Source organism: Ctenopharyngodon idella, chromosome 3 (assembly GCF_019924925.1).
Source record: "Ctenopharyngodon idella isolate HZGC_01 chromosome 3, HZGC01, whole genome shotgun sequence".
Taxonomy (NCBI): domain Eukaryota; kingdom Metazoa; phylum Chordata; class Actinopteri; order Cypriniformes; family Xenocyprididae; genus Ctenopharyngodon; species Ctenopharyngodon idella.
In genome coordinates this window covers 44981059-45007408 of record NC_067222.1, presented here as the reverse complement: position 1 = coordinate 45007408, position 26350 = coordinate 44981059, and the positions used below count along the sequence as shown (strand labels likewise).

General features: G+C 38.2%; 1 protein-coding gene across 1 annotated transcript; it reads left to right on the top strand.

Moving 5' to 3' along the window:
- The first annotated feature begins 773 nt into the window (after positions 1–773).
- Positions 774–23076, top strand: sdr42e2 (short chain dehydrogenase/reductase family 42E, member 2). The gene is made up of 12 exons (XM_051889668.1): positions 774–913; positions 3794–4177; positions 7379–7474; positions 8090–8147; positions 8442–8560; positions 11454–11529; positions 12531–12613; positions 15868–16005; positions 16127–16192; positions 16306–16369; positions 16543–16616; positions 22540–23076. The coding sequence occupies exons 2-12, from the start codon at positions 3833–3835 to the stop codon at positions 22765–22767; spliced, it is 1347 nt and encodes a 448-aa protein (XP_051745628.1). The 5' UTR covers positions 774–913; positions 3794–3832; the 3' UTR covers positions 22768–23076.
- Positions 23077–26350: the final 3274 nt, after the last annotated feature.

Genomic DNA, 26350 nt, shown 5'->3' with positions numbered 1-26350 from the left:
AAATAATTTTAACGTTTACTGCACTCTATAGCGGTTAATAAATTGGAAGTTTCACAGATTCACAGAAATTTCCACATTCCAGAATAAGATGGATATGAGGATATCAGGAATATTTAGAACATCTGTGTGATATCACTGGACTGGGCTGTAAATACAGAGCAGGTTTCACGTGCACACCCTGTGGTTTATGGGGGACAGAATACTTTAGTTTAGATTAGATCTGGGCCCGGCAAGGTAGGCTGGTGGGAAGCAGGGGGCGCTCTATTGTAACTACACATCTCACTTTACATTATAGACATTACATAGGCCTACATGAATTCCAGTATCATACAATATTCACCATGGTATTACCATCTGACACAGTATTTACTGCTAGGGGAAGTATAGAAAGTATATTAGCATATTTCTTTTCTGTTGTGCATTTGTGATGCCAAAGATCTGATACTCGATAGATAGATAGATAGATAGATAGATTTTAATATTAGTTACTTTAATATATTTACTTAAGTATTTTTTTTTCTAATAAACTACTTGCTTTACTTTTTAAATATGACAAATGAATACTTTATACAGCACTGTAGCCTATAAAATGCATCAATAATATGCTTTTGCAGGATCATTCAGTGTATTATACGTTTGTTAGTATTATAAGTTTGATATAGTTTTGTTTTCACATTTTATTCTTTTGAAATTGTTAGATGTAAAATGCATGAATGAATTACTGAAATAAAGCAAATGGCATGCTAGTGCTCATTGGCTGCCGTGTAGATTCGCGCGCACTCGCTGTTTTACGGTAACGCGCTCAGGTGAAGCGCAGGTGATTGACAGACGCAGAACACCAGAGACACTAGCGGGATGACGCGACGCGCGCGCAGCTGATGGACACAACACATATATGACCAGTGACTGACAGGTAAAGCTTCGTTTTAAAGTTTACCAGTCATCAAAAAATGCAACGTGCAGGTGCGGGGAAAGAACAAGAGGGACATGCAAATTTAATGACACTCTGGGACATTCTGGATATTATATCAATTGCATTTCAGTTTAAAAAAGTGCTTAATCTATTGCTATTTTCTACGTTTTTTTTTTCGATGCTGATAATGAAACGTGCATACTTGTGTATAGAGCACTTAAATCGATTATTTTATTACTGCTATATCGGTGTTGGAGAAATGTGTAGGAGGCTATAGTTTCCATTCTGGGTCACACTTTATTTTACCAGTGTTCATGTTTCCATCTACTTACTGATTACAGAGTAATTCTAATTAACTAAATGCACTTGGTATTTCTTTTTTCTTTTTTTGCACTACTTGTAAAACGTGTAACATGAACACTGTATTGTAATATAGAAATTAAAATGTTTTGGCCTACAATATACTCACTCAAATATGAATAGTTGTATGATGTCTTTCTATTTGCAATGTTTTTTTGTTTTTTTTTTTTAATATATACCCTTTTTAATCAACAACAAAGAAAGTCTAGTTTATCATGGCATAAATATGTATATATGGTTTGATATACTGTAGAGCCATATCTTCTAATACTAAAGACTGTGTGCAGAATTCCAGCTGGAATCATAATTTGGAATGCAACAAGATCCTAACAAAAAAAGGAAAAAATCTCTATGAATCAAATACAATCTCACAGCTTGACTTAGAATTTTGTTAGATATAGGCTTTTATCAGAATATTTGTCTTACTGGAAAGTTACAGTAAATTGCACATGAAGCTGTAGATCCTTTTGCTGTCCTACAGAGGCATTTATTTCTGTTAGACATGATGTAAGTCCTGTGGTGTGTTTTAAAGGTTTTGTTTTTGTCTTATGTTGAACCTGTAAAGCACTGGTCAAATTCCATTGGTTATTTACTCTCTGTTTTGTATAACCTCCTGCATCTTCCATTTTCTCACAAAGAGGGATTTTTTTTTTCTTTTTGCTTATCACTCAATATTGTTCAACATTGGAAAATATAAAAATAATTTAAAATATACTTTTGCTCCATTTATTGAATAAAATCTGATGGTGTTGACAGTTTAAAGTGTAGACAAAATAATCATATTTTGTATATTACACATTCATGAATTTCATTAAGCCATTCATTCAGAGAAACCATTTAAAATGATGGAAATTATCTAAAAATCCCATACAATTTCTTTACAGTTTGATCAAAAGATTTGATATATTTGGTGTTGTAACTGTGACACAAAAATATAAACTATAAGACAACTATAAATTTCACCAGAGCCTGTGTGGAAAAAAGAAAATATGCCTTTGATATACCTCGATTTCATAAATGTTTTCATAAATATCGGACAAACAGTAGAGACACAGTTGTGCTTTTGACATGCATTCTGTGAGAACATAGCAATGTTTCTTTCATATTCATATTTCAGTTTTTCTTTAAGGGTTAATATTCACCCTCATGTCTATCAAACCTGTGTAACTTATTCTCTACACAAAAGATCATTTAAAAAACCAACTGTTTATTTGGCCACACAATGAAAGTTAAAGGGTAGGTTCACCCAAAAATTTAAATTCAGTCATTAATTACTCACCCTCATGTCGTTCCACACCCGCAAGACCTTTGTTCATCTTCAGAACACAAATTAAGATATTTTTGATAAAATCCGATGGCTCAGTGAGGCCTCCATTGAGAGCAAAATCATTTCCTTTTTCAATGCCCAGAAAGCTACTAAAAATATATTTAAACAGTTCATGTGACTACAGTGGTTCAACCTTAATATTATAAAGCGACGAGAATACTTTTTGTGCGCAAAAAACAAACAAATAACGACTTTATTCAACAATATCTGGTGATGGGCGATTTCAAAACACTGCTTTATGAAGCTTCGAAGCTTTACGAATCTTTTGTTTCGAATCAGTGGTTCGGAGCGTGTGTTCAACTGCCAAAGTCACGTAATTTTAGTAAACAAGGCTTTATTACATCATAAGTGTTTCGAAACATTTAGAAATTTCAATAGTTCGCGTGACTTTGGCAGTTTGAACCACTGATTCGAAACAAAAGATTCGTAAAGCTTCGAAGCTTCATGAAGCAGTGTTTTGAAATCGCCCATCACTAGATACTGTTGAATAAAGTCTTTTTTTTTTTTTTTTGTGCACAAAAAGTAACATTAAGATTGAATCACTGTAGTCACATGAGCTGTTTTAAATATGTCTTTAGTAACTTTCTGGGCATCTGAAAGTGTTAATTATCTTGCCGTTAATGGAGGAGGCCTGAGCTATTGGATTTTATCAAAAATATCTTAATTTGTGTTCTGAAGATGAACAAAGGTCTTACGGGTGTGGAACGACATGAGGGTGCGTAATAAATGACAGAATTTTCATTTTTGGGTGAACTAACCCTTTATTGGGCTCCAGTGTTGTTTTACAACCCACTGATTTTTACTGTATGGACAAAAACAGTTAAAACATTTTTCAAATATCCACTTTTGTGTTCCACAGAAAAAAAAAAAAGAATATCATAGAGGTTTGGAACGACATAGTGTTGAGTATATGTTTTTTAATTTTTGAGTATAAGTGATGTTGGATCATTCTAGTGATAATTTCTGATTAATTTTAAAGTGTAAATGTTGCTATATTCAAAAGAGTATAGAAATGTGTGAAGACTCGATGAGCAGTTTTTGGTGAGGGTTTCAAAGCGAGTGTAAGGAAAAGTTTGGCATCAGCCTCTTTACATGGAGAGGTGAATTATGCATTCATTCACTCACTCATAGGCAGATCTGTTTCACAGCAGCCGCTCATTCATTAGACTCTCACTGTCTCTGTTCATCCCCAGACTGGACGCAGTGGAGGTATCTGAAGCCCCGTGTGCATTATGAAGCAGAGCAGGTCCTTGTGTCAGGTGGAGCAGCTGCCCTGTGCATGTCTACTGGACTGTCGCCGGCAGACCCACAGCCGCAGCGCCGCCGCCGCTCCCATCAGACACCGAGCCAACGGGGCAGTGGGTGCCTTGTGCAACAGTCCCAACTGCGTGGTGGCCAGCAGGCTGGAGGGCCCAGAGCAGGGTCGGTGCGGGGCCGGCAGGGTGCTGGTCACTGGAGGAGCCGGATACTTCGGATTCAGGCTGGGCCGCGCTCTGGCCGGACAAGGGGCCACGGTCTTACTGCTGGATCTCCACAAGCCGCCCTGGGATATCCCAGATGGAGCTGTCTTCCAGCAGGTACGGTGAAACTGGAGAAGAGACCATTGGGTTGTTGAGGGGCTGTTGGGCAGCGGGGTGTAACAGAAGCAGGTGGGTGCCAGGTGCACTGCTGAGGCAGGACAGCAGCCTCCGGTTTCAGCACAGGTCTTCATGACTCTTTGCTTACGCGCTCGGATGTCTCGGAGAAACCACTAGGCTCCGGGAAGAGCCGTGAAAGTGAATCTGAAACTGCCATGTAAAACAGACCTTGACAAGATTTCAACAGGTTTTCACAGTTTATGATGTATATTAGTTATAGGTTTAAATCAGTGGTTCTCAGCTAGTGGGTCGCAGCGAAAAAATTGTCTATTTTTACAGCAGAGGGGAAATGGCTTAAAGCAACTAATAATATCATTGTTCATAATTAGGATAGCAAAATAAAGAGGGAGGAGAAAAATTTTGGTAACACTTTAGTATGGGGAACACATATATTCACTATTAACTATGACTTTTCCATCAATAAACTCCTAATTTACTGCTTATTAATAGTTAGTAAGGTAGATGTTGTTAAGTTCAGGTACTGGTCATGCAATAAGGCATTAATATGTGCTTTATAAGTACTAATAAACAGCCAATATGCAGTCTAATAAGCAATCATTGTTCCCCGTACTGAAGTGTTACCAAATTTTCTATATCCTTGATATCAAAGATTGTGCGTCCAATCAAACACCAACTTGTTAAAAGCCAAATAAGTTAGACAGATGTATAGGTTGCACGTTCTCTTCTTTGAAAATCATGAAGGAATCTGTGCAAAAAGTGCACTTGCAGAAGTGCTGATTATTCAACCAAAATGTGTTTTGTCAAGTGAAATATTCTCAAATATTGAAATTGTTTAATTTCAAGCTAAACTTGGAAACCAAAATTGACAATTTTTTGTATTCAGTCTATGTCCCGTTAATAATTATTGGACTTCACATGGTAATATGAATAAATTATTACAGGTGCTGGTCATATAATTAGAATATCATCAAAAAGTTCATTTTTTTATTATAAATTATTTTTAAAAATGAAACTTTCATATATTCTAGATTCCCTACATGTAAAGTAAAACATTTCAAAAGTTTTTTTTTTAAATTTTGATGATTAGAGCGTACAGCTCATGAAAGTCCAAAATCCAGTATTTCAAAATATTAGAATATTTCCTAAGATCAATCAAAAAATGGATTTGCAAAACAGAAAAGTTAAAGTTCTTTAAAGTATGTTCTTTTGTGCACTCAATACTTGATCGGCAGGACATATTACAGCAAATGACTTGCTCCTAGCACAAATTACTGCATCAGTGAAGTGTGGCATGGAAGTGATCAGCCTGTGGCACTGCTGAGGCACTATTGAGCCTTCAGATCATCTGTATATTGTTGGATCGACTGTTTCTCATCTTTCTCTTGAAAATATCCCATAGATTCAGGTCAGGCATATTGGCTGGCCAATAAAGCACAGTAATATCATGGTCAGCAAACCACTTGGAAGTGGTTTTTGCACTGTGGGCAGGTGCTAAAGTCCTGCTGGAAAAGGAAATCAGCATCTCCATAAAGCTTGTCAGCAGATAGAAGCATAAAGTGCTCCAAAATCTCCTGGAAGATGGCTGCATTGACTTTGCACTTGATAAAACACAATGGACCAACACCAGCAGACGTCACGCCCCCCCGAAATCATTATTGACTTCAGAAACTTCACACTAGACTTCAAGCAGCTTGGATTCTGTGCCTCTCCAGTCTTCCTTCAGACTCTGGGACCATGATTTCAACATGAAATGCAAAATTTACTTTTATCTGAAAAGAGGACTTTCGACCACTGTTCACTGTCCAGTTCTTTTTCTCCTTAGCCCAGGTAAGATGCTTCTGACGTTGTCTCTGGTTCAGAAGTGGCTTGGTAGTCCTTTTCCTGAAGATGTCTGAGTGTGGTGACTCTTGATGCGCTGACTCCGGCTTCATTCTACTCAATGTGAAGCTCTCCCAAGTGTTTGAATCGGCTTTACTTGACAGTATTCTCAAGCTTGCGGTCATCCCTGTTGCTTGTGCACCTTTGCCTACCCAATTTCTTCCTTTCAGTCAACTTTGCATTTAATATGCTTTGATATATCACTCTGTAAACAGCCACCCCATTCAGTAATGACCTTCTGTGACTTACTCTCTTTGTGGAGGGTGTCAATGATTGTCTCCTGGACCATTGCCAAGTCAGCAGTCTTCCCCATTAGTGTGGTTTCAAAGAACAAGAGATACCCGGAATTTATACTGTAGGGATGGTCATTTAATGAAACTCAAATGTAAATATTCTAATATTTTGAGATACTGGATTTTGGACTTTCATTAGCTGTACGCTCTAATCAACAAATTTAAAAAAAAAACTTTTGAAATGTTTTACTTTACATGTAGGGAATCTAGAATATATGAAAGTTTCATTTTTTAAAATAATTTACAATAAAAAAATGAACTTTTTCACGATATTCTAATTATATGACCAGCACCTGTATATGGTAATAATAACTTTCATGTTGAATTTGAGGGATGTAGAGTGTTTTTTTTTTTTTACTTAGTTGACACTTTATGTCCAATGTAAAATCTGAAGCAAAACTAGTCAAGAACCAGTACGTCAGTGAAGAAATGTACATGATCAATGATGATACAAAAATTGAAAGTTACACCCCAGATAACAAGGTGACATTGATACAATGTTTAGTTTTCATCCAAACCATCATTTAGGTTAAGATTGACATTTCAATGTTTTAAGTGTGTTGGATCAGCATTGAAATTTCGATGAAAGCCGACAGCATACATTGGGTGGATTGAACCAATATCGCTTTGCAATGTTAATTCAATGCAATTAATGTTGACACATCAGACTTAACATTGTTTCAGTGGTTGCTTGTAATCTGGGATATGTTTCCATTGATCTAGAAACATCGTCTAAAAGTAATCTAAAGGTTTTAGGCAAATTGTTGTGGTTCTATCAGGTCAAATCTTGACATTTTCTAAGCTAACTTATTTGGAACCCCAGTCAAGAATAATGTGAATATTCATTCCCAGTTTAGTTTTAGACTATAGTTTCTGGATGGATTAAAAAAAAATCATATAATGGGAGACTGTAAAGAATGATTTCTGCACAGATTGTATTCATTTGTACATCACTGTGATTGAATGGCGTTGTTATGATTCAGTACATTTGTGTTTGTTTTACTCCCAGATTGATATCCGGGATTATGATGCCCTGTATAAGATCTGTGCGGGAGTGGACGTAATATTCCACACCGCTTCCTACGGGATGTCAGGTCCTGAACAGGTCAGTGAATGAGAGCTCAGGTTGTATTAGAATCGACTAAAACACTGAGACAGATTGCATGTAACATTACTTGAATCCCAATTTTGCAATACAGTATATTAGTATTTACATGTAGAACATTTTAGTGTGCTTAAAACAGGCCATATCACATCATTCTTTTATTATATTTTTTTATAAGATGGATTATAATAGTTTTAAAGTGGAAAAAAAAGTGTAAAGTTGATGTGCTGATATGTTACGTTTGCCATAATATCTATCTTAATTATCATTTTTTTACCTTCCCCAATGTATGTAATCGAAATCGGTACAATTCTACTTTGCACACTTTTCATAAAACCTTTTTAAAAATCATATTTTCTATCAGTTTTACATTTGTGAGTAAGTTCTTTTTATAACAAAGAATCACAGTTGGCAACTAATTAATTAATTAATGCATAGTTGTTATAGGCTGTAATAAGATTCATTTTCTATGGTGTGATAAATGCTTTAGGTTTCATTTTTCAATGTAACATGACTATTATTGTTGCATTATTATATCTGAGTGTTTAAGGAGTGAACTGCTATCATAACATTGTGAGGTGAAATACACTGCTCATGTATTTCCTTGTTCTATAGCTGAGGAGAAAGCAGATCGAGTCAGTCAATGTTGGCGGCACGAACAATGTCATAAACGGTGAGCTTTCAATATTTGTATCATTTGGTACTGTAACTGTTAGGCCTATTATTCAGATAAGTGTTTCTCACTAGAGCTTGTATTCGAAGGATTCAATGGTATTTAAAATATTCCCCATTCAATTCAGCGCTAGATTATAAGACTTTTTAAGATACGTTCTTTTGACCAGATTCACAGGCAAAATCATGTAAAGGAAGGTAATCTTAGAAGGATTTAAGAAAGAATAAGAAGTTTAATGTTACTTAAAGTATGCTGTGAGTGTTTACTGACCTGGTTTTGTTTGGCGTGTTGTAGTGTGTACGGAGCGGGGCATCTCGAGACTCGTCTACACCAGCACAGTGAATGTGGCGTTTGCTGGCAGACCCATTGAGGATGGAGATGAAGACTCAGTTCCCTGCGTGCCGCTGGACATGGTGAGATGCTGTGATTTATCTTGCATTCAGACAGTTTCTGAAGTGCACATGTTGGTACATCAGGAGGTTTGTTCAAAATTGAGACTTGTTGAACACCAGCCACCCCGGCTCTAGCTGGAGCATTTTAGAAAATTGTCACAAATTCATTTTGGTTTAATGCTTCAAAATTACGTCAACTATTACTATAATCTATAGAAAATTATGTTCTTTTATATCTGTTTGGGGCAGGGATTAAAACAATTCAAAGAACTTAAGTTTTATAAGTACGGAATGAATGACGACGGGCCATTATTAGAAAAATACACCTCGGGTGTGCATTATTTTTTGCATTATATTTCAATGGCCTGGAGTCAATTATTCTACGGTTACCACACCTCAAGACATTGTTCCGATGTTGTATTTTAAGACATTTGTCAGGTTTTTGTCCTTAAAACATCTTGTGTGTTGGACTTGCATCTTGCTAATTTCAAAACGTCATTTTAGAGCTAGTAACTGAGGCTTGAGCCATCGATAGCAGACTAATGCAGTTATTGGATAAAGGAGATTTGAGTTATTGGAGATTTGTTATTGGAGATTAGAGTTATAGTGATAGATTGATTAAGTGTGTTTGAATGACCTCAGTCTGTTCGCTCTCTCAACAGTGTTCGGCAGCAGCGTCTCTATAATAGTGAAGCTTTAAGTTCACAGTGACGTTACTCCCTCAATACTAAAAACGTCACGTACCTGTAATTTTGCAGATGCAAAACTATTTTATTGATAGGAAGCAGGGCAGTGCTGACAAGAATTTTCTGTGTGTGTGAATGTTTCTGTCTGTGTGTCTGTACTGTATGTGTGTGTGTGTGTTTGTATGGGAGAGAGAGCTGGAGAGAATGTGATTTCCATAGATAGTGATACATCATCCGAATGAAATTAACAGGTTATTTAGTTTTCCAGCTTGTTATCTGATTTCATTAAATCCACCATTTTTGGGTGGGCCAGGTTCCTGATTGGGTGGGCCAAGCTCCTGGTTGGGTGGGCCAGGCTCCTGATTGGGTGGGCCAGGTCCTGGTTGGGTGGGACAAGCTCCTGGTTGGGTGGGCCAGGTCCTGGTTGGGTGGGCCAAGCTCCTGGTTGGGTGGGTCAAGCTCCTGGTTGGGTGGGCCAGGCTCCTGATTGGGTGGGCCAGGTCCTGGTTGGGTGGGCCAAGCTCCTGGTTCGGTGGGTCAGGTCCTGGTTAGGTGGGCTAGGTCCTGGTTAGGTGGGGTAATCTCCTGGTTTGGTGGGCCAGGCTCCTGATTGGGTGGGCCAGGTCCTGGTTGGGTGGGCTAGGTCCTGGTTAGGTGGGGTAATCTCCTGGTTTGGTGGGCCAGGCTCCTGATTGGGTGGGCCAGGTCCTGGTTGGGTGGGCCAGGTCCTGGTTCGGTGGGTCAGGTCCTGGTTAGGTGGGGCAATCTCCTGGTTTGGTGGGCCAAGCTCCTGATTGGGTGGGCCAGGTCCTGGTTGGGTGGGTCAGGTCCTGGTTAGGTGGGGCAATCTCCTGGTTTGGTGGGCCAAGCTCCTGGTTGGATGGGCCAGGTCCTGGTTGGGTGGGTCAGGTCCTGGTTAGGTGGGGCAAGCTCCTGGTTTGGTGGGCCAGGCTCCTGATTGGGTGGGCCAAACTCCTGATTGGGTGGGCCAGGTCCTGGTTGGGTGGGCCAGGTCCTGGTTAGGTGGGTCATGTCCTGGTTCGATGGGTCAGGTCCTGGTTAGGTGGGGCAATCTCCTGGTTTGGTGGGCCAAGCTCCTGATTGGGTGGGTCAGGTCCTGGTTAGGTGGGGCAAGCTCCTGGTTAGGTAGGGCAATCTCCTTACCTTTGTTAAATTACTTACCTTTTCTCAAGAGAAAAGTTTTCAAAATCAATATCTGAACTAGGAGAAACTGCAATCTCTTACAGCATAATCAATTTTGGTAACACTTTACAATGCATGTGCACTAATAATATACATTGATTCATTCTTGAATTACGTTTAACACAGATAATTTAGTCAGAATCTTCTCACTGCTCAAAACACGGAGCCGTGGTGACGCAGTCTGCCTTTGAATGCGGCCTTTGAAGGATGCAGCCTCTGAATTGGGATGCAGCTCATGTCAACACCGGATGCAAGCGGCGCGATGCGGCACAACACAACAAAAGACAACAACCCATTATAATCATGATGCTGTCTACTGTACACTGGATGTACTGATCTGTTACATCATGATCAGTGCGTTCACAGGCATCAGAAGTGGATGACTTTCACTAGAGATTAGTGTGTCATGTTAAAGCAGACTCGTGCTTTGCTCCTGTGTGCTCCGGTTCACTGTCCCGAAGAACAGTAGACTGAAGTTAAGGAAGGTTAATGGAATCAAATTAGTCCATCCGACACCTCACTCGTGTGATGCACTGAAGTGCTACACAAGTCACCCGCTTTTGTCTGCCCAAACTTTATACATGAATACATAACATCTGATGAATCATACAACGGTACAGCTTACACACTCAGATTTCACTGGCGCTCATTTTCGGCCGAGGTTGACTGATGTTTGATGACTTTCACAAAGGGCTGAATCAAGCTATTTATTTGTTTGCTTGTTTATGAGAAATTATTTCTATGGAGTATATATGCATTATGTTTATCATACTTTTTACCATGCCTGGGCACAAAATTGTAACCATATTGATAGCCTTTATATAATATATTGTGGTCAAAGATTTAAAAAATAATTTACATTTATTAAATGAATTGGACTCTTCATAGTCTGAGCACTTTTATTTGAGAATTGATATCCTTTTATTTAATTTGAGGACTACACTAAGTCATTGTACAGTTTACAAATGATCATCAGGTCTTGTCATTTGTTTAAACGTGAATTTTTTTTTTGTTCTTTCTTCAAGCACATAGACCATTACTCCAGGACTAAAGCTATCGCCGAACACATGGTGCTCGCTGCCAATGGAAGATCAACAAAAGGTACGGAAATGGAAACGTGTTGATCTCTGAAGTCAATCCTGTTATTGCGCACAATAGCAATAAGCGCAAGTGGTGTCATGTACCCTGATCATATTGTGTGTGTGTGTAGATTAGTGTGTGTCCACTGCTGATGAGGTACTGAGGTAATGGCTGCTATGGTAATGACCACAGCCTGCAACCCAACCCAACCAGACCTGCTGACACTGTTTTAAATTTAGACCTAGGCTTAACAATAAAGCCCAGCACGGGGGAAGCTGTGTGTGGGCTCTGTGCTAATAATCGCACACCTCCTTACAAAACACAAACAACTCCTTTCAGGAACATTTGGTGAACTCTTCCGGATCAGCATTAGATTTCTTTGATATCATGAATAAAAACAAAAAAAGTAATAGAATGATATACAGTATTGGCCAGTGCGGCTCTTGTGAAATTTGGTTAAAGTTACTGCTGAATGTACTGACAAGCATTTATGGTGAACTAAAATATACTTTTAATACGTCATTTCTACTGAAACATGTATGTCATGTATTTAAATGAATTACACATTTGTAATGATGAAGTTGCAATCCATCCTTACATGGTCTTTATTTGGACCAATTTTTAATTAATATTATATCATTTGCATACTTTTAAGTCTTGAAGTACACTACAAGTGCACATTCAATACATTAAGCACACTACTTTTTCATAAGGGAAGCAATGGCACTTGTATAATGTAATCATTTAGTATCATAGTAAATATCAAAATATCATAGCATTTATACCATGGTACAACCACAGAACTCTTTTGTAAATGTTATATATCTCTCTAGCAGCACATGATGGCAGTATTGACAACGTAAAAAGTTGATTGCTCACTAGTCAAAACTAGATATTTCAAAGTTGGTTCAAATAATAAAATCTTGTTTAGATTATATTTAGGCATCTAATGATATATTTGTGAATATGAAAACAGGTCATGGATAAATTGCTTATAATATTGAGGTATTATATTGTGATAGGTGGTGGTCTTCTACAGACATGTGTCCTACGCCCCTCTGGTATCTACGGTCCCGAAGAGAGGAGACATTTGCACAGGGTGATGGTGAGACCACTCATTTCCACACTTTTTCCTCTTTTACCCTCTCTCTCTCTCTCAGATCTCTCTCAGATCCCAGACAGTTGTACTTTGCAGGCTCAGCTGTGCCAATGTGCCCAGAGCTGTACAATATTAATGGAGTCTGTGAGAAGCTCCTGTTACAGCATGTGTTTCTGCTGTGCCTGTACATACAGACACATGACTATCTGTGCTTCTACTCTCACTCAACATGCAGACATATTTCTGTTTCTGCTTTTACTACATACAGACACATTGCTTTCTGTGCTTCTGCTGTCACTCTACATTCAGAAACATGCATGGATTTGTTCCTGTTGTAACTCTACATACAAACACATCTGCTTATACAGACACATGTGTGGCTGTGCTTCCTCATGTAATCTCTACACAATTAATCTTGTAGTCTACTCATCCTCAGTTAAGGCCCCGGTATACTCAAAGTTCATTTTCATTGGTTGATTAAGGGTAAAAAGAAGTTTGAAATACATGACCAGTGGCAGACATTGCTGACAGTGACATTTAGATGTAAATATGTTCTGCACGCTTTCCTTTCTAAAAAAGAAATTAACACAACAAAAATGATAGCAGTGAGTAAACAGCAGTTAAGAAAACAGATAATCATAGCGATATGTTTGCATGAGCCCTGCAATTCGGCACTCCAGTCATGTCACGTTTATTTATGCGCCACTTTATACAACTTTAGTTTCTATGATAAAGAAGCCATAAAGAAGCCCGATTCTCTGAAACATCGAGTGGAGAGATCCACCTATGGAAGGGCATCAGTACCTGACCTCTACTGAAGCATCCAATTGCACCAAGTCTGGCTTGACAGACAGGTGCTACCTTTCCTCAGAGAGCATATTCGCTTCTCGTGCAGCAAGCAGGGCAAGCTTGGTGGATCTCTCCACTCGATGTTTCAGAGAACTGGGGTTACAAACAGTAATCCATCGTTCTCTTTCATCATCTCGTGTTCGAGATCCATCTATGGGAGATATGGACTGCTCCCTGGTTGCCCTATACACTCACAGTAAGGCCCTGAAAGCAAGAGGATGGTCACCTGAGAAGGTGGTGCTTTACATGTCACAAAGTAGCAAACCACACAAAGTAAGGATGCTATATCAGCAAAGAAATTAAAGACATGTGGTAACATGCATACATGAATAAACCTGAAAATGCACACACTGATGAAGAATTTGGTGTCAGGTGAGGGTACAATGACATGCTTATTGACATGAATAAGCCGACAGCCCATGCTTAAAATGGGAAAATGGTATTCCTTGTGTTGGGTTAGGGGGCTGAGATGTTTACCAGGGGCTCAAAAGGCTGTTAAGACAAAGGCTCCAGCACCATGGAGAGTTCCCACTCTGGAACTGCTCTTCTAGTTAATGGAAGGGAATGGAGAGCACCCTTCATAAATCTACGATTAAGGGGGTGTTGCCCCACTGTAGCACCGTCAAACCCAGGGGTGGGCAAATTCGGTCCTGGAGGGCCACTGTCCTGCAGAGTTTAGCTCCAACCCTGATAAAACTCACCTGTCTCTAGCCTTCTAGTAATCCTGAATGAACTGATTAGCTGGTTCAGGTGTGTTTGATTAGGGTTTGAGCTAAACTCTGAAGGACAGTGGCCCTTCAGGACCGAGTCTGCCCACCCCTGGTCAAACCCAACATGACATGCAGTGATAGCAGCTAAATAGACGTTAATAGTAGAAAAAAGACTTTCCACCATCCATAAGGTCCTGCAAAAAGCTCAAAATATTAAGCCGCTTTTCCGCTGAAATTACCTGGAACAATTTGTCCCAGGACCTTTGTTCCAAGGCACTTTTTTTCCCCCACAGACCTGTTGCTGTCTGCTTTTCCATCGCGGTATAAAATACCGTGAAGATTAAGTCCGGTGACATTGGACTGTGTGTGACTTTCCAGTTCCAGCTGGATTTCGTCCTCTGTATATAAGCTTAATAAAGCCTGAACCTGACTTTTAAAAATGGTGGTTGAAATAAAATGCTGTGGGTATCCTTAACTTTGAGACCTACAAGACCCTGTTTGAGGTCGAGCAAATCTACCTAGCAATGCTTCATGTGTTTTCCATCATAAATGTCCCTCTCTTGGTCCAAGGCATTTTGTAGAGCCAGCCATTCGATGTTGAGGCAAGAGACTGCTCGCTCACAAAACTCGAAGAGGACCAGTTGGGATAAGGCAGCCTGAGAGCCTGAGGGGCTACAGTCAGCAGAATGGCATCCTAGTCGTCCGAGTTGTGAAAAAGGCCTGCATTGCCCTTGCCCCCGGAGCCGGGTGCCTCGTCAATGCAAGAATAAAATATTCTCAAAAAGAGCCCAGCTCAGCACCGCAAGAGGCGCACCGGAGTTGCCTTTTTCCCTGTCAGAATCGGACGATTCTAAATCGATGCTCTGTATATCAGCCACTTTAAGCCTCCAGAACATTTTAGCGAGTTCCACATAATGGCTACCATTTTTGAGGAAGTTGATTGCTTCTTCAGCTTTTTTAAGGTCCATGCAAACAACAAAGAAGGGATGGGAATCCCTTGCAGCTATGAGGTCATTGCTTGCGGCCGGACAGGCTCACGACTAGTTGTCCTCGGGTTTAACCGTTGTTGATTTTCAAAAGCACCAGGACGAAAAAACAAACCAAATTAAGTTCGCAAAAGGTGGATAGCCAAGGGACAGGGCAAAAAATGCAAAGTAAGAGGTGGACAGTCTAATAGAAAGTACGAGCGTGGGCAGCTTGCAGGAAAAGGTCGGCTAACCTGGTTAACAAGACAAACACCTCTGGCGGAGGCTGATCCAAAGATGTGTCCTCCTGTAGACAATCGTGAAGTCCGTAAACCAACAAGCTGTGAGTAAAGTTATCCAGAGGTCGCGAGAAGTCAATGTCAACTGAGAAAAGGTAGCGCTTTATGCACTCTGCTAAGGGGCAGTCCCTTACCTGGCATTGGGCACGCACTCCTGTCTGTCAAGCCAACTGTCTGTCAAGCCAAACTTGGTTCAGTTGGATGCTTCTGCAGAGGTCAGGTACAGATGCCCTTCCCATAGGCAGATCCCGAACACGAGATGATGAAAGAAAACTCTAAACAAACTTCGTTTTGGCCTAATTTTGTTCAAAATAATGTCACACATTTCATTTTCGCTTGAAGGGTATCGGGGCATTCAGAGGGTGTTGTTAGCTCTGTGAAGATCTGTTGATTGCAGAACGCAGAAACAACATTTTATTATTCTCTTTTCTTCTTAGGTAAATGTGGAAAGGAGGTTGTTCAGCTTTTGTTTTGGGGACCCTAATGCCAAGATGAACTGGGTGCATGTGGATAATTTGGTGATGGCTCATGTTTTGGCAGCAGAAGCACTCACTGCAGAGAAAGCCTTTGTGGCGGTATGTGTGACATGATAGAGATTTTTTTTTTATTGCAATCAGCAGTATTGAACCCAGATTATGTATAATGTATTTATTGTTCATTTGTCTTTTCTTTTCTTTTCTTTTTTTTTTTTTTTAGAGTGGACAGGCCTACTTTATCAATGATGGGGAGTCTGTCAATGTCTTTGAATGGTTGACACCTCTGGTGTGTAGCAATCAATCCAAGTATATTTATTTAACCCATATATATTTGAAAGATTTCTCTGTGTATTACATTTATTTGCTATTTTAAGCAACTATACTTTTATCTATTTCCAGTTTGAAAGACTGGGTTATGGTCGGCCACTGATTCACCTTCCTGTGTTTCTGGTCTACTCAGCAGGTGTGACTAAAGTGAAATTATTAAAATTATTATTATTATTTAATAACTGTAATTGTTGTTGTATTTCTTAAATTCAACTATCAATCTTATTCTTTTTTATTTGTTTAATCCCATTTTTGTGCCTAGAGCTTGAATTGAGAAATTGATTTGTTGAACTTTCTTGTCTTCTCCAGCAATTCTGATGGAGCGACTGCATGTAACTCTGAGTCCTATACTGGAAATCCCATTGATTCTGACAAGAAATGAGGTAAATGTGTTCTCTCCTGCCTTCATTACATTATGCAGTTTGCTCTGATCACTTTTTCCTAATAAAGTTGTTCTGATGCCATCTTGAGAGCAGTGTGAAATTGCATTCCCCCTTAGCTATTATAGGTACTTAAACTCCATTAACTAACAGAGAACTCAGGATAGAGAAAAACACCCAGAGGAGCTGTATAACCATAGTAAGACCATACTAAGATGAACCAATATTAATATGTATACTGAATATCAACAAAATTATATCATGATAGAATTTAATCATTTAAGTTGTATAGCTTTGATTCACTGGCAAATGTACACTCACCGGTCACTTTATTCGGTACACCTGTTCAACTGCTAAATATTTAATCAGCCAATCACACGACAGCAACATTTAGGCATGTAGACATGGTCAAGATGATCTGCTGAAGTTCAAACTGAGCATCAGAATGGGGAAAAAGGTGATTTAAGTGACTTTGAATGTGGCATGGTTGTTGGTGATTGATTTGATAGGCTGGTCTGGCAATAGAAGATTGGAAAAACTTTGCCTGGTCTGATGAGTCTTAATTTCTGATGGTAGTGTCAGAATTTGGCTTGAAAGCATGGATCAATCCTGCAGAACCTTTATGTCCATCCCTTTTTGACCACAGTATCATTTTCTAATGCCTAGTTCCAGCAGGATAACCAGCCTGGTCTCATTGTTAATACGCAGGTATTAATACGTAACTTTCAAAGACACAAAACGTACATTTTTGTACGTTTAGAAAGATGCTAAAACGTACAATATTGACGTAATTATGGCACTAAAACGTAAAAATACTTACGTTTTTACAGCGAAAAAACGTAAAATATTACGAATCTTTCATGTCATAAAGATATATGTATAATTTCCATTTTATCATTTTGTAGATAAATGTAAGATCCCTAAACCCCATCCCGAACCTAAACCTACCCATTTTATACAGAATGTTTAAAGAATAAAACATAAAGAATAGAAATGCGTAGGAAAATGACAATTTTAGTAAAAATATAACATTAAAACGATATTTTGATACACTAATACTACACCTACCCCTAAACCTACCCATAACCATTTCTTTAAACTACCTATTATAAATAAAAGAATGACATACAAACAAGCGTGATCACAATAATTTATTTTTTGTGAAAATGTCAAAAGTGGTACCAAAAGTAGTTCAAATGATGATGAGTTCCAGTCACAGTCCTCTCTGGCGGTAATAGTTTTTTATAGGGTACAGAGCAGAATTTAACTTATTAATCCATGAAACTATGATAAATCCGGCTTCTCTCCGTGAAGGCGCGCACTCATTTCAAATGTCAATCCACTGAAACACGGCATGTCGCAATCTGTGACGAAGCAGCTGAGAGCCAATGAGCGTTCGATATCAGTGCCGTAAACCATGTCGTAACACTTCTCGAGGGTGGCGCTACTTTCAAATTTGAATCATAACGAGCGCGAGCTTTGACTGTGACGGTCGCTGTTGCTGAGAATGAAGATGAAGATCGATGGATAAAGGGCTGAATTTGGATCTGTTCCTTACAAACATATGGATTCTAAAGATTTGGAGTACAGCGAACAAATAAAATGGATGTGATTTGTGAATTTATGTTGTGCTTTGGTGTAGCTTATGGTTGTATCAGCCGCTGCAGGAGAAAACGCCTTCTGTGTCTCACAGCAAACAAACTAAATATTACAAAATGGTTAAAAACATCGTTAAATCATTAAAGCCACGATTTTAATATTAATACATGGGAATTCATATACATTTACACTTTACGTTACATGATTTCCGTTTTTTTTGCTGTTAATACGTAAGTATTTTTACGTTTTAGTGCTAAAAATACGCCAATGCTGTACGTTTTTGTGTGTGTGAAAACGTAAGTAAATGTACGTGTGGTAGAACCACAATTTACGTAAAAATACACACATTTTCTCATGAGATCACGTTGGGATAACGCACCATCTCCCAAAGCTCAAATCATCTCAAACTGGATTCTTGAACATGACAGTGAGTTCACTTTACTCAAATGGCCTCCAGTCACCAGATCTCAATCCAATAGAGCACCTTTGGGATGTGGTGGAATGGGAGATTCGCTTCATGGATGAGCAGCCGACAAATCTGCAGCTACTATGTGATGCTATCATGTCAATATGGACCAAAATCTCTTGAGGAATGTTTCCAGCACCTTGTTGAATATGGCATGAAGAATTAGTGCAGTTCTGAAGGCATAAGGGGGTCCAACAGTGTACCTAATAAAGTGGCCGGTATGTGTGCGTGTGCAATAGCTATAGCTTAAGTGTGGCAGCTTAGGTTACCATCAGCATATAGGTGCTTCTTTTAATGCTTCTAAACATGCACAGAAGCTCTAGTACTTCTGCACTCAACATAATGAACATAGAGTTTACATTCTATAATCCATCAGATTTCATAAATCATATGAGCAGGCATCTGTAACTCTGAAACACAACAGTCTGCATGTGCCTCCTTTATCTGTTAAAATATCACAGCGGATTCTGGGATGGTAGTAAAGGACGACAAACAAGTTGGCATAAAGTTTGAGCAAGAAACACTGGTGGTGTGACATGCATTAGTCATGAGAAACAGAAGCCACGGCCTGAAGGGGCGATTCTGGTCAGATGGCGGCAGGTTTGATGATTGCTTTGTGAATAAAACATGAGGCACCAGCTCCTTGCTGGAGCTTTAGGTTTGAGATGGACAGGTGAAGTGCCACTGAGGAAAGATACGCACACACTCGCACCCACAAACACACAAACCAGGAAATTACTGTGTCAATCACATGATGGCAGTCTCCATCCCAGTTTCTGATCCAAATCGTACACTATATATTATATACAGTGGCACCAAAACTACGCATCAGGACACTTAAATCACACTTTTGGAAAAATGAATGGATCTATTATTTTATCATTTGAAACTAAACAAGCCTCTGTTTGGTTTGATATTTTGTTAAAATGCAGTGACATTCACAGTGTGGCTTAAGTGTCCAAATACTTTTTGTGGCCAACATATAGTTCAATGTGTCATGTATTACAAGTATACACTCTACTCTGTGGTGTTCTGTCCACTAGATGGCACTAGTTTGTTTCATAGCACGATCTGTTCACACAGTCCAGAGTGAGCTTTATGTCCTTTGTTATCAGAACAAAATGTCAGATCTACTCCTGTCTTCTGGCAGCTATTCCTGAGTTTATGCTAAATTATGTATTAAACTGATCTGACTAACTAATTAGTTTGAACAACTGTACCCTGTAATGAAATGTTATAGAAGTAGTAAGCTGTGGAAAAAGGTCTCTAATTTGATTTGATTCAGTTCAAGTTTATTTGCATATCACTTTTCACAATATATATTGTTTCAAAGCAGCTTTACATCCTTGATTACAATATAAGCTGAGGATAATATTACAATACGAGGATCATTTTTGAAAGTTTCACCTATCTATCCAAAGTTGCCTTGATCTGAAAACTTTGCAGTTGCCCGAAAAGTGTTTCAAGAGTGCTGACACTGGGACTTTTCACTGTTCAATGTATTTAGCCATTTGTCTGTGTTAACACACACTTTATTAGGTAGGCTACACCTTGCTAGTAGGGGTTGGACTTGGACACCTTTTTGCCTTGAAAACTGCCTTAATTCTTTAGATTTGTTGGCTGCATATCCATAATGTGAATATCCCGTTCCACCACATCCCAAAGGTGCTCTATTGGATTGAGATCTGGTGACTGTGGAGTCAGTTTCAGTAAAGTGAACTCATTGTTATGTTCAAGAAACCAGTTTGAAATGATTTGAGCTTTGTGACATGGTGTGTTATCCTGCTGGAAGTAAACATCAGAAGATGATACTGTGGTCATAAAGGGATGGACATGGTCAGCATCAATACTCAGGTAGGCTGTGGCGTTTAAGCGATGCTCAACTGGTACTAAGGGGCACTTTAAGACACTTTTAGAATCTTTTAATTTATTTTCACACTTTGAGAAAAAAATATTTTAAAAGTTTTGTTTTGGTGTGAAGAAAAAATAGTAGTCAGCTGTGTAAATAAGAACATGCAAGTGGCAAGCTATGGTTAGGGCCCGCTTACCCGATTTTCATCAGATCTGTTGGTACTACTGGGGAAAAATAACATCAGCTAAATAAACATTCATTAGCTAAGACGATAAGCTTTATTATGTGTCCCCTGTCACCCCGCACACACTTCAGACGGCTCCTGGTCTAGACAGCAGTGTGTTGGGTCAGGGGAACCGACTCTGGCTCTCGGCCCAGTGGAGATTTTCCATGTAGATACCCAATCTGAAGGCTGGTAAGGGGAGAGAGTCTGCGGGGGCATTTTATCGTGCCAGGAGAGCACGCGGGTACAGAGCCACTCAATGTAAAAGTAATGCCAGGTAAAAGGAGGTCATTAAAGCCATTAGTAAATGTGAAGGCCTCAGAATCTGATCTGTGAAGTCAAATCCAGAGCCCATCTCTCAGCGTAGTGTTCAGCTTCAGGGCAATCTGACAGCGACACCTCTTAATGGGATAGTTCACCCCAAAACCTAAAGTCTCATCATGTTTTAATCTGTTTCTACAACTAGAAAAGTTGGAGTCCCACCAACTCAAATAACAAACATTTTTAACTGAATGATTGCTACAAACAATAACAGATCCTTGTGAAAAATAAGTACATATGTTGTTTACAATTAAATGAAAATATATTCTTGTTTAAATTCATATTAAATGTAATTTGTTATTGAGTGCTTTTTGACCCACTTAAGTGTGACTTCAGTACATCTTTATGTCATGTCATAATTATTTCTACTGTCTTTGAAATTTATCTTTGAAGTTACTGCTGAATGTACTGACACGCATTTACGATAAACTAAAATATATTTTAATTTGTATGTCATGTATTTAAATATATTTATAATAATGAAGTTGCAATTTAGTACATTCAAAATATATTAACTTTAAGGCCCGGTTTCACAGACAGGGCTTAGACTAAGCCAGGATTAGGCTATAGTTCAATTAGGGCATTTAATTAGCTTTTATAAACGTTCACTAGAAAAACACATTATTGGTGTGAATCTTGAGACAAAACAATGACACTGACATATTTTAAGATATGTCAGAGCAAGTTACGTTCAGTTAAAACAGCTCAAACATGCATTTTAGTCTAGGACTAGCTTAAGCTTTGTCTGTGAAACTGGGGATAAATGTAATATCAAATAACACACTACAGTTAAAATCATAATCAAATACTTTACATGTGCTTTAGTATGTTTGTCAACACATCAAAATAAGTACTTTAAAGCGTGACAAAAGATTTTTGAAACAATCATTTAAAATGTACTTAAAAGTAAAATGTTTAATTTAACTTGTGGTTACACTTTAGTTACATTGTACTTAAGTAATATTAATTAACTACTTGTACTTATTACAGAGTTAAAGTTAGGGTTTGGTTTAGGGTTAGCTACTTATAATTATGCTTAATTTACTATAGTAAGTACGTCACCTTAAAATAAAGTCTTACGTAACATTTTTACAAAAACACTTTAAAAGTTTACTTAAGTGTGTTCAGAAAGTAATAAAACAGTGTACAGTACTCTTAAGTGGCCTTTTTAAATATATTTTCTGCAAGTACAGTGTTTTTTATTTTAAATGTTTAAGATTTAATACAATTAAGTACACATTTAATACAATTAAGTGCACTTCTTTTTAAGAAGGCGAAGCACCAAAGTTCTGCTTTGAAAGCTTGTGTCTCTGACATGTACAGTAGGTGAAAGGATGTGACCTGTGTGTCTGATCTGAGATCGCAGAGACATCAGTACTATCATCTCATCTCTGTCTCAGATGAGGTTGCTATTAGCATGTTGACCACTCCTGACACGACCGTCTGACCTCTGCATCCCTCGCAGGTGAGAAGCATTGCTGTCAGTCACACCTTTAAAATCGAGAAGGCACAGCGAGAACTGGGCTTCATTCCTAAGAAGTACAGCCTGACCGATTCTGTGGATCAGTACCTGCGGAGCAGACCGACACGATCAGCCGCGTCATTTCCCAACACACAGTACCTCTTCCTGCTGCTCCTGCTGCTTCTGATCGGATTCATCGCCCTCATGATCTGCTCTGCAGCCTGGGAATAATACGCCTTAACCATTCAGTCTCACTTGTAGGGTTTGAACTAGGGCTGAGCGATATAGAGAATTTAAAATTACTTGGTTGGCAATATAAAATGACGCAGCATTTTGGATATCGCAATGGTTCTGCTGAGCTTTTTATTTTGCCACTGAGTTTCATAAAAACTAGTTTGAGAGCATTCAAATAGATGCTTTAAATCTTTTCTATGAATCAGTTTAAAGTCACCATGAAATCAGAATTGACAATTTTTGTTTTTTTTGTTTTGTTTTGTTTGTTTTTAATGAAATATTGCAGTATTTATTATAAATGATTTATCCGTACACATCATTATTCATTTTTGTTTTAATTCATGTGTCCTCATAATCTTTAATCAAAATCACTTCCCCTCCCTCTTGCAGCGACATCTCTTCTCTGATGATGCGATTACTGGCACGAGGGCGGGGCAACCTGTCACTCACATGAGATCCACCAATAGCAAACCACAACCATCCAATCAATTCCCCACGGACAAAATCAAGTCCCGCCCTACATTTGTTCTTGTTCAAGAAGACATTACACTCAGATATAGTATGTCACATAGGGAAGAAAAAACTATCGCAACTTCCATTTCATGTTGACTTTGTACTGTCCACTTCAGTGAACCAATTCAAAAATTAATCATTTGCTCCATTACTTAAAAAAAATCATGCATAATTATTGATGTTTATTACTGCGTATTGTTATATTGGTGTGCATGCAAGTTAAATTTATGAAATATCATTTAAAAACAGAGTGGAAGACATGCATTGATTTTAAACAAAATGTTAACTGGATTTTACTTCTTGTGTTGAACATTTTGAATCTAATAGGCGACACTGCGGTTTGGTTCAGATTTTGTTGGGATTACAAAATTATTTTTTTAAGCTATATCGCTCACTCCTAATTTGAACTTGCAATTGTGTTGCGGGCTGTGTTTCTCAAATGCATCGTAAGCCTAAGTAGATCGTAGAACAATTGCCACCAATGGTCTCTACGATCAACGTAGCTCACAATGCTTTTAAGAAACGCAGTCCAGATCCGATCTTTAACTACAACGCCACACCACCTCAGAAACAAAAATCACTGTATCATTGTACATTGGACATGATCTATATTGATAAATTTGAGGGGTGTGATTTAGACTATGTGTAAACTTGAAATATAACCTGCAGAGCTGCTTGGGAACTATATCACTCTCTGACTGACTAAGAGAAATAAATTGCTAGTAGATATGTTTTAAAATGATGCTAGTTAGTACTTAGACAAGAATTAATGTAATTATAGTTTTTTTTTTTATATAATATTGTCTGCAGCCCATGCATTCTGATTATTTTGGAATAGGTAGGAACAAAAAACAGCAATTTTTGATGTATACATTAAGCATGATGTTGAAAAGTTATATCACTAAGTTTATTTTACACCTAATGGATAAGATTATTTTCCCATGGTCTTCCATATAACAAAGTTTGTTAATAGTTGCACTTCCTGAATGTGTGCATTGCAAGAGGAATGTATGTTTATTTCAGCATACACTATATCTTTATATACATTCATATTCATACTTAAGGATATTCAGTTATATTTTGTTCAGATAACCCAGGATAAAGACCTTTTGTCTCTACCTCAGCAAAGAAGTTTAAATAAGGTGAATAAACATATTCATATAAAATGTCGGATACACTTTATTTTATAGTGCTGTAGTTACATTGTAATTACTCAAATAAGTACTGAGTACTATTAATTAACTACATGTACTTACTATAGAGTTACAGTTAGGGTTTGGTTTAGGTTTAGTTACTTGTAATTATGCATAATTTACTGTTGTTACTATATAAGTACATGTAGTAATGTGTAACTATGGCACTGTAAAATAAAGTGTTACCAAAATGTCTTTGAAAGTACAGTTTAAAAAAAAAAAAGTATATTAATACTAAGACAGAGAACAATGCTGTAGGTAGCCAGACACACAGAAAGACAGGCAACACATTCTGTCTCTTCTGTTATCTCTTCTTTCATTTCATAACAAAGATCTTAGTTTCTATCACTTAATGAACCCTGTATGAACTGTGATTGTGTGTGTCAGGGGAATGAGTGAGATCGCTATTGTGTCACATCCTTTAAAGGAACACTCCACTTTTTTTGAAAATAGGCTCATTTTCCAACCCCCCTAGAGTTAAACAGTTGAGTTTTACCGTTTTCAAATCCATTCAGCCGATCTCTGGGTCTGGCAGTACCACTTTTAGCATAGCTTAGCATAGTTCATTGAATCTGATTAGACCATTAGCATCTCGCTCAAAAATGACCAAAGAGTTTCGATATTTTATTTGCAGCGTCTCTCACAAATGTACGCTCCCTGTGCAAGCAGGGTGTCACAGGCACTGCATAATATCATTGTGCCTGCTGCAGCCATGATAAGGCAGCAAAGTTCCTTGATTATTACGCAGGAATGAGAGTATAGTTCCTAGCCATATCGGCCTAGAAAATCACAACTTTTCATTTTCCGTCAGTCTTAGTACACAATGTAACTACAGAAGAGTCAAGTTTTAAATAGGAAAAATATCGAAACTCTTTGGTCATTTTTGAGCGAGATGCTAACGGTCTAATCAGATTCAATGAACTATGCTAAGCTATGCTAAAAGTGGTACCGCCAGACCCGGAGATCGGCTGAATGGATTCGAAAACAGTAAAACTCAACTGTTTAACTCTAGGGGAGTTGGAAAATGAGCCTATTTTCAAAAAAAGTGGAGTGTTCCTTTAAAGTGTTACATTCGTGTCATAAGTGTTACTACACAAAGCAATGTAAACAGATGACATAGACGTAATAGAATGTTTGGAAATAATATAAATGTTCAAAGTGAGATATTTCTGATTCCCCCTGGTGTCTGTAAAGGTTTAGAGCAACTATATTTAATATTTTTGCAGTTAAGGCATTTAAGCAGTAAATGTATGCCATGCGTGGCGTTCATGAATGCCAATGAAATGTTTTATATTCTGAAGCTGTGCTTGTAATGGCAAGTGTACACTTATATAATCTTTGATTTTGCTTTGTACTTTATTGGACAGTCCCACGTATGTTGTCTTTAGGACTCTGTAGGTTGTTTTTCCATATTGGTTAGGTTTTTGATGGCATGTACAGCTGTGGTATTAGACAAGTGTTCAGCAGTTTTTAAATGAATAAACTGTGCTGTGAATCCTCTTGCTATTAAAATATTGCATTATTTTATGATAGGCCTATCTAGAGGTTAACCTTAAGCATCTCATCAATATTCCCAAATAGACCAAAAGGGGGCGCCAATAGTCACAAAATAACGCGCTGTAAGCCGCTCCATTGCTTATACATCGTGAATGTAGTGTAAATGCTATGGCGTAAAAGTTACATAACAGCTAAAGGTACACTATGTAACTTTTGACCCACTAGCGGTTAAAAAACAAACAAAAAAACGCATGCATTTGGCAGAAAAACCTTGTTTTTTGTTGTGCTGTGACTATGAGGATGTGGTTCTCTAAAAAACTAAAAAACATAACTAAAAAAAGAGAGAGAGAGATTTTCCTATTGCTCATAAAACATTC